General features: G+C 42.3%; 1 protein-coding gene across 2 annotated transcripts in view; it reads left to right on the forward strand.

Annotated features, from left to right (window-relative positions):
• Positions 1-6,757, forward strand: part of LOC130393102 (epidermal growth factor receptor substrate 15-like 1) — a 38,120-nt gene extending 31,363 nt beyond the window's left edge. For both annotated transcript variants that reach the window (XM_056603688.1, XM_056603689.1), the window contains exon 26: positions 1,777-6,757. In XM_056603688.1, the coding sequence (XP_056459663.1) occupies positions 1,777-1,917 (141 nt within the window). In that variant the 3' untranslated portion in view covers positions 1,918-6,757. The remainder of the gene's footprint in view (positions 1-1,776) is intronic.
• The last annotated feature ends 2,431 nt before the right edge of the window (positions 6,758-9,188 follow it).

A 9,188-nucleotide genomic window follows, 5' to 3' on the forward strand; every position in this document is an offset into this window, starting at 1 on the left:
TGTCTGTCTGTCTGTCTGTCTGTCTGTCTGTCTGTCTGTCTGTCTGTCTGTCTGTCTGTCTGTCTGTCTGTCTGTCTGTCTGTCTGTCTGTCTGTCTGTCTGTCTGTCTGTCTGTCTGTCTGTCTGTCTGTCTGTCTGTCTGTCTGTCTGTCTGTCTGTCTGTCTGTCTGTCTGTCTGTCTGTCTGTCTGTCTGTCTGTCTGTCTGTCTGTCTGTCTGTCTGTCTGTCTGTCTGTCTGTCTGTCTGTCTGTCTGTCTGTCTGTCTGTCTGTCTGTCTGTCTGTCTGTCTGTCTGTCTGTCTGTCTGTCTGTCTGTCTGTCTGTCTGTCTGTCTGTCTGTCTGTCTGTCTGTCTGTCTGTCTGTCTGTCTGTCTGTCTGTCTGTCTGTCTGTCTGTCTGTCTGTCTGTCTGTCTGTCTGTCTGTCTGTCTGTCTGTCTGTCTGTCTGTCTGTCTGTCTGTCTGTCTGTCTGTCTGTCTGTCTGTCTGTCTGTCTGTCTGTCTGTCTGTCTGTCTGTCTGTCTGTCTGTCTGTCTGTCTGTCTGTCTGTCTGTCTGTCTGTCTGTCTGTCTGTCTGTCTGTCTGTCTGTCTGTCTGTCTGTCTGTCTGTCTGTCTGTCTGTCTGTCTGTCTGTCTGTCTGTCTGTCTGTCTGTCTGTCTGTCTGTCTGTCTGTCTGTCTGTCTGTCTGTCTGTCTGTCTGTCTGTCTGTCTGTCTGTCTGTCTGTCTGTCTGTCTGTCTGTCTGTCTGTCTGTCTGTCTGTCTGTCTGTCTGTCTGTCTGTCTGTCTGTCTGTCTGTCTGTCTGTCTGTCTGTCTGTCTGTCTGTCTGTCTGTCTGTCTGTCTGTCTGTCTGTCTGTCTGTCTGTCTGTCTGTCTGTCTGTCTGTCTGTCTGTCTGTCTGTCTGTCTGTCTGTCTGTCTGTCTGTCTGTCTGTCTGTCTGTCTGTCTGTCTGTCTGTCTGTCTGTCTGTCTGTCTGTCTGTCTGTCTGTCTGTCTGTCTGTCTGTCTGTCTGTCTGTCTGTCTGTCTGTCTGTCTGTCTGTCTGTCTGTCTGTCTGTCTGTCTGTCTGTCTGTCTGTCTGTCTGTCTGTCTGTCTGTCTGTCTGTCTGTCTGTCTGTCTGTCTGTCTGTCTGTCTGTCTGTCTGTCTGTCTGTCTGTCTGTCTGTCTGTCTGTCTGTCTGTCTGTCTGTCTGTCTGTCTGTCTGTCTGTCTGTCTGTCTGTCTGTCTGTCTGTCTGTCTGTCTGTCTGTCTGTCTGTCTGTCTGTCTGTCTGTCTGTCTGTCTGTCTGTCTGTCTGTCTGTCTGTCTGTCTGTCTGTCTGTCTGTCTGTCTGTCTGTCTGTCTGTCTGTCTGTCTGTCTGTCTGTCTGTCTGTCTGTCTGTCTGTCTGTCTGTCTGTCTGTCTGTCTGTCTGTCTGTCTGTCTGTCTGTCTGTCTGTCTGTCTGTCTGTCTGTCTGTCTGTCTGTCTGTCTGTCTGTCTGTCTGTCTGTCTGTCTGTCTGTCTGTCTGTCTGTCTGTCTGTCTGTCTGTCTGTCTGTCTGTCTGTCTGTCTGTCTGTCTGTCTGTCTGTCTGTCTGTCTGTCTGTCTGTCTGTCTGTCTGTCTGTCTGTCTGTCTGTCTGTCTGTCTGTCTGTCTGTCTGTCTGTCTGTCTGTCTGTCTGTCTGTGTGTGTGTGTGTGTGTGTGTGTGTGTGTGTGTGTGTGTGTGTGTGTGTGTGCATCAATGTATGTGCGTCCGTGCGTTTGCATGTGTGTGTGTTTGTGTATTGTGTGTGTGTAGTTTGGGAACGAGGCCCAGCAGATGGAGTGGGCCAAGCGGGAGAGCGAGCGGGCCGAGCGAGAGCGGCTGAAGAGGTTGCGGCTGCAGGAGCAGGAGGACCTGGAGCTGGCCATTGCCCTGAGCAAGGCAGAGATGGCATGACCTGAGACACACACACACACACACGCACACGCACACACGCATAGACATAGAACAGTACAGGACTAACCCTCGAGACTGTTGAGACTCGCATACATGTACACTCATCTCAAACGCATTCTAACGTTTTCCTTCATTAGAGAAAAAAAAAGGACAAAATACAACATTTGCACATAAGAGCTACTACTGCTGAACGTGCAACCCCACCCCCCCCCTCCCGCCCACACACTCAACTGGAAAAACAGAACGAATGAAAAAAATCAAGCAAACTTCTGGATGGGTCTTCGCACTGCGACCCAAAGTAGACGCACCCCTTCTATCTCCCATGTGGTCGGGTCAGAAGCATAGGGTTGTGAGCCCACAATCAGTTGACATGTCTGGTGAATGTGAGCAGATGAGACAAGGCTACTGAAGGGTGGGCCTGTTCGTTGAAGAGAGGGTTGTTTTGTTGTTATTGTTGTTATTGTTGTTTGGATTTGGATGAGGCGATGCACTGGGCTATATGGGTTATATGCACTATAGTGGCTGGAAGAGGTGGCCCATATGCTTAACGTGACTGTACGTAAGTCTAGTGTCACTGGATCGCCAATGCCTTTTTTAGTGAGGAATTCCTTGACACTTTTAAAGTCAGTGTTCATTTTTTTTAGGTCTCTCTGGAAGATTAACTGTTTCCTAATGTTTCCTAAGTAATCTCAGTTTGTTTGTTTTTTTATGTTTTGATGTATTTCTTCCCACTCCTTGTAAGCCAAGCAGCTACTTTTCCAGGACTAGTCTTTTATTGCTCTCTTCTCATCATCTAGTTGCTCAAGTATTAAAATGCCAAGGTATTCCTCCAGACAGGAATATTTCCCCACCAAAATACATTGGATTTATATGGTTATAGCATTACACTGGATGGGCCGTGTCCCTGAAATTCAGTATTTCCCAAATGCGTGACAATGTGTGTTTCTAAAGTATCAACGTGATGTATGCAGCTGTAACTCTGGGGGACAATTAAGCATGCACGAGTTTTACTTTGGTAAGCCTTGATATTTTGGTTATCACAACGCTTTTTTAACAATTGATTTGGATTATTTGTTTGCCGAGTGATGATCTTCTCTGCTAAACGCTCCTTGCTGATGTGAAAGTAATCGTTTTAACAGACATCAGATCTCCCTAGAACATTAGAAGTTTTAAATCACATACCTTAGGAAAGTGGCCAATGTGCTTCTCTAACACGCTAACTTTGAGCTGTAGAAAGAAGCTTGAGGTTGCAAAATAACATTGGAAACAATGCAAAAGGACTACTCTCCCTTTTCTATTGGAATAACAGACTTATTACACAACATGTAAAATATAAGACAACATAAAAACCCAATATGGTCACACGCTTCCATCTGAGAGTAGCAAACATAGGTGCATATATAGCATATGGGTCCACAGGTACCAGACCCACCCCACAGACCGCTTCTGTTGCACTGTGTCCAGTATAGGTTATCAGACGGCGTTCATCTCTCATCTCGCTCATACAGGTGTACTATAAACATACTACTGTGAAAATCAACCCCTGCTCATCCCTACCCTGAAAGGCCAGATGAGGGAATACATTTCCTATGTTTTACCTACCGTTACACTTTTTAAGAGCTCTAATTTTACCCCTTTTGGTTTTATTTCAATGTGTGATCGGTTGTTTTATTTTTACGTGTTTCATTCGTTTTTAAGAGAACATCAAAAGAGAATGTATATTGTTGAGTGGTTTTATGTTGGTGTGAAATCAGACTGTAGATGAACAACAGGCACATGGTGCGGAGGGCTGGAGGCGAGTGGGAAACGTCAGGTCATTTTGAGTTCTCACTGGTACAACTGGTCAATGTGGGAATACCCTTTGTTATTTTCAAACGTATTAAGACATTACATAGAACAACATGGTACGCTTGGTTTGGTATGTATGTTTTAATATTTTTTTTTACTTGAATTTGCTTACCTGTTTTGTATAGTTAGTTTCAACTCATGTCTGGGACAGAAAGTGGGAGAATCTGCTGGAGCCAAGCCCTGTTGTTTCCCCTCATGCTGTGTTGTGTTTGATACATGTGTTATGCTTTGTGTTATAGTTTGTATTTTGTTTTCATGACCAATGATAAGCTTCAGTCAGTGTTTTGCTGAACAGGTTGTAACAATACCTGTTATATCTTTTATTCATATTTAAATTAAGAATACTCGCAAAGATCAACGACCTTCAGATTGAGTTATTTGTCTCTCAAATGGTCTAAGTGGAGTCATGCTAAACTGGTTTTGTTCTGACAGTATCTCAATTCAAGTCACAATTTACATTGGCCCTGACAAGATGATCAGAAATGTCCTGCAGTAATTATGACATTTAATTTCCCCCTGAGACACATTTGTCTGCTTGGATAGGAAAAAAGTTTCATTCTTGTTTTTATCCACTCCTATTCGTTCACATATATTGATCTCCTTGGCCGATTCTTTATTGTGGAAGGTTTGTGTAATATTGTTATTATTGCATATCATTTGTATTATTTTGCTATAGACATGACAACCCGTATTCTTGTGTGAGCGGCCATCTTGTTATATAGCCTGTTACTCCTGTCATTCACGTTAGCTTGCCATAGCTTAAGAGAAGGATTTCAATCGTGTGTACTGTTCATAGGCGAGAATGCATTAGTCTCCTCAGACTTTAGTCTTCACAACCAACAGGGACGGCTAGTCTCAAGCTTGAAAAGCTCCCTTTCTGCTTATACAGCCCATTATTCTCAATAAGTAATGTTAACGTTACTGACAATGTACATTTTAGATGAACTAAAGTGCCACTTTTTCACCACAATGTGACAGGAGCCCTGTGAAGGAAAATAACTCGACAAGCGTTTTAAAATGTCAAAGTGGCCCTTTAAAATTAGGCCCGGGCCGTTTGTGGTGTTCTAATCACTGCCAGATGTCTTGGCTGCGTTCAGAGAGCAAAAACATTGTGAAATGTTCAGATAGAAGCAGAAATATATCATGTAGAACAGATGTGTCTTTTATAGGAGGCGGATAAGGTGATACCGTTGGCTTTGGCCCGCGGACCCTCAAAGGATCTCCCAACGAGAACCTTTTTTGTATCACAGACGGCAATCTTATGCACACATAACTCCTAAAGCTCACAGAGGAACATCTCATTTGTAATGAGCTATCTCGATGGACTGATTTGATCCCTGTCCAGTGTGTAAAACAGAAGAATCACATGAGAGCATATATATCCCATGAATGCCTGCCATAATTTAAATTCCTCTTTGTACCAATAACATGCAATCAATACATCCCAGCTTTTGCACTCGGGCGTTGGTGTAAAAAGGTGTTTTCATGGGGAATAAACAAGACTACCCTACTACTGTCGAATGCTGCTGGCACATCCAGTCACTTGACTGGACTCGCTGGGTGCTGTAGATCCACAGCGGTTTAGAGAGGGATGAATGGTCATCCGCCGCCCCGCGTCTGCTCTGTGTTGTATATTTCTCTGTGCTCTAGTCGTTGCTATAGCTAGTACCTCAGCAGGTCCTCCTGCTCCATCCAGCCATGTAACGCTCCGTGCCGACCCACCCTCACAGACAGATACCACGTTCATGCTGTATTACGTTCTAATACCTCCACTGTGCAATAGATTTGGTGTTTTTACTTGTTTTTTGTTTCTCGAGATAACTGTGACATTTTTTTCTTTTTTGGGATTTTTGATATGTATTATTTTTGTACAATTTATTTAAGCATGACTTTAATGCTTCGGCTGCTGTCCCTTGTTTATCATATGTTTTATTTGCTTTTATTTCATTCTGTCCCAGAAAACCGAACAATTCATGAGTGGAATCTCCATTCAACACAACAGTGGTTCACAAATCATTTGAAATCTCTACCTTTACCTGTTTACCTGTTTGATACAGATACTTTTTTGGATATTAACTTTGTTAGTCTAATACTGCAAGGCTTGTTTAAGGGTGCCACTTTTTATTTTAGAACGAAGATGTTGAGTTTCCACTAATAAGCAGGCAGATAGATAGATGATTACTAATTGGTCAGAGACCTTTTTGTGGGGAGGGGGGCTGAAGCTAAATGCATTTCTGTTGTCACATTTGACCTGCCCTTTTCATGTATGTGAAATAACTCAAGCTGTCTTTATTTAAAGATGCATACAATGTGTATACAATCTGTATAGTGTTCCATGTCTGTTATACCTATGTCATGTCTGATATAATATAGGAGATAAGAAGATTACAAAGAAAACAAATTAAACAAAAAAAATTGGGGATTTACTCCCAATGAAATACAATTCAGTTCATTTTGAATAATAATTCTCACCCACGTGGTCTGTAGTATTTACTAGAATAAACATTTCAGTTAAATTAAGGGAAATGCAGTTTTTTTTCTCATTTACTGCCAAACAGATAACATCTGTGAAGCCTGCCACGGCTGAGCATCCATTGTAGACCCGAAACAGAATTTTGAAGACTTTTTTTTAAGGGGTAATGGATTATTTGACCATTACCATCTAGAGTAGATCCTCCTTCTTGTGTAAGGATTTCAATTTCTGTCTGTTTCTCAGAGTAGTACCAGATACTTATTTTGCCGTTATTCATCCTTTTTGAAGACTAAAACCGCTGCTGTTGTGAAGCAAAATAAGCAAAAAAAAAACGTTGTCTTTCTCTTTTTTCGAAATATGTGTTATTTCTTTTGAATGAGGCTCACAATAAAGCCTACAAGTAATCGGAGAACTAAATTATGTGGCTCAAAATTGAGCCAATGTGCCGCTTTGAGGCGACTGTAATGTGATTAAAGGATACACATGCCTCGACTTGACATGAAGGCCAAGGCATGTTACTGAGACAATGGATTTGGGGGGGGGGGGGGGGGGTTACTTTAGGAGTCCTAAACGGTACAGTAAAACGATCAGTGACAGAGAAAAGGATCCTGGGATTACAACCACGTTCCATCAAGTGTGTGGCAGAAAGAGTGAAGGAGATGATGTTGGATCTCACAACGGGCGAGCTGCATACAAACACGAGACTGCATAAGACAGCTGCAAATAATATTAGTCAGTAGACTTGCTTTTTTTTTTCTCTCTCTTTTCTCTTTTGCATGAAGAGAAACAGTCTTGTCAGGTTCTACCCCATGTAGAGAAGGCATGCAGGCTCTGTCAGGGGCAAGGAATCCACACTTAAAGATGGATAGGGGATATGTTAATTGACAAAGGCCTGTAGAAATCTGAATTCTGTGCCAGAAAATACTAGTGCATAACTAGCACAAGCGCGTGCGCCTTTAGCCCGTCGAGATGTGCGCAACACTGAGCAGCATTTCAAGGACATAGCTGTTTGATTGGGGGGGGGGGGGGGGGGGATGGATGCTGCGCAAACAGCGCAGTCGTTTACTGGACACATTAGCTGGAAACCCCAAGCAATTCGCTGCGTTAGCGAATGCTAACTGTCTCAGTATGGAATAACAGGAAATTCCTAGGTAGGTTTGTGTTTACTCTATGGTAATGGAGAGGAGGAAATGAAAGGCTATTGGCTTTTAACTAGGAATGTGGGTCAGGGAGAATTGGAAGATAAACTCAAGTTTGGCCTCACCGATACGATATCTGCTTACCTTAGCCCCTCCCCTACTTCTATTTAAGGTATTTATTTCCACCAATCTCTTTATTTTTTGTATTTGTATGTGTGTTATCTAAAACACATTTTAGGAGAGGTTGAATGGGTACATAGCACCTTTATCATTTCACTTTTTTCATATATGCCTATCCATCAAAAACGTTTAAGGGATACATGGGGACATGTCCAAGTCTGGCACGCGACCTCCATTTTGTTATCATTATGTGACCCAATCACAGTTCCCCGGTCGATGTTTTCAAATGGAAAATACACCTCCTCCACACAGGGAGAATTTGTGGAAATAATGAAATATAAGCACTGCCCCCGACTCCCATGTACGTCACCTTAACACCAGACTTTCCAAACAATGAGCGTACAGCTTGTCTGTGACTATTTGAGTGGCCTTTAGCTCCCTCAAAGGTAAAGGGCACTGTTGCAGTTTTGTTTATCCAAAAGAGTAATTGTTAATTGCCGTGAATGTGGAGAGCTTTGCAAGGACGTTTAACGTTAGTCTCTTCATGCAGTGTATGGTTAGCATGCAGCAAACGACTCCAGGCCCACTCCTACATCTTCACTCAATCAGTGTCAACTTCATTCATTTGGAGGAGAAGGGATTTGAGTATATTATTCTAATATCTTCATGGACGTTGCACTGACGTCATTATTAGGCTGATGGTAAAACATATACTCTTTGTATATGTTTTATAAGTAGTATTGAGCATTGATTATTAGTCGTATTCATTAATCAACCCTAATTCCTGCTTGAAAAATAAAAAAACATTCAATAAAATATATCACATGAGCAAATAAAATGTTGTTACAGAATACGAGATATGCAAATACAGCCCCAAATGGATTCAATATCATCTGTTTAGACAGAAGCCAAAATATCCAATACGTGCCAAATGTATTGATTTGATTTGCATGGTGTGTGTATATCCACCCTCAGGCAGTACAGAAAACCTGTCTTCACTCATTCCATTGTTCTAGGTCTATTCGCTCCATTCACATTGAACTAACTGCTCTGAACACAAACATATTATATTTCCTCATGAAATGTAAAATGACCTACGCGACACACACACACACACACACACACACACACACACACACACACACACACACACACACAAAAAAACAGTTGCAAACATGCCAACCCCTGGACTGCCCCCTGCCTTGCCTTTTGGTTCAGTCAGAAAATTTGCTTGCTTTGTTGGTGTGCGCGCCATGCACTTGCTTTGTTGGTGTGCGCGTCATGCACTTGCTTTGTTGGTGTGCGCGCCATGCACACTAGACTGAATAACCATTTGTGTCCCGTCATTGTTCAGCTATAGACAAATAAATAATTATTTTTATGGAGATAAGGCGTCTCGTATATGTTTTTAAATGTGGTAATGCTAAATTAATCTTCACGGTGCGATTTAAGTGCTCTAAATTTAATGTAATTTATAAGTCCTATAGCTATCGATTGGCCATTAGAGAGTTAAATGCTCTGAAAATATCTGTTCTGTTTAACTGTATACACACTCCCATACACAGACTTCATGAAGACCAATCTTAATCCACCTGCAATCGTGTCCTGATCCTCATCCACTCACCGCAGTAATATAAACCACTTGTTTTTTTCCTGGCCTGCCTTCCTTGCATCCAAATGTTTCTTTACTT

Source organism: Gadus chalcogrammus, chromosome 12, assembly GCF_026213295.1.
Source record: "Gadus chalcogrammus isolate NIFS_2021 chromosome 12, NIFS_Gcha_1.0, whole genome shotgun sequence".
Taxonomy (NCBI): Eukaryota; Metazoa; Chordata; class Actinopteri; order Gadiformes; family Gadidae; genus Gadus; species Gadus chalcogrammus.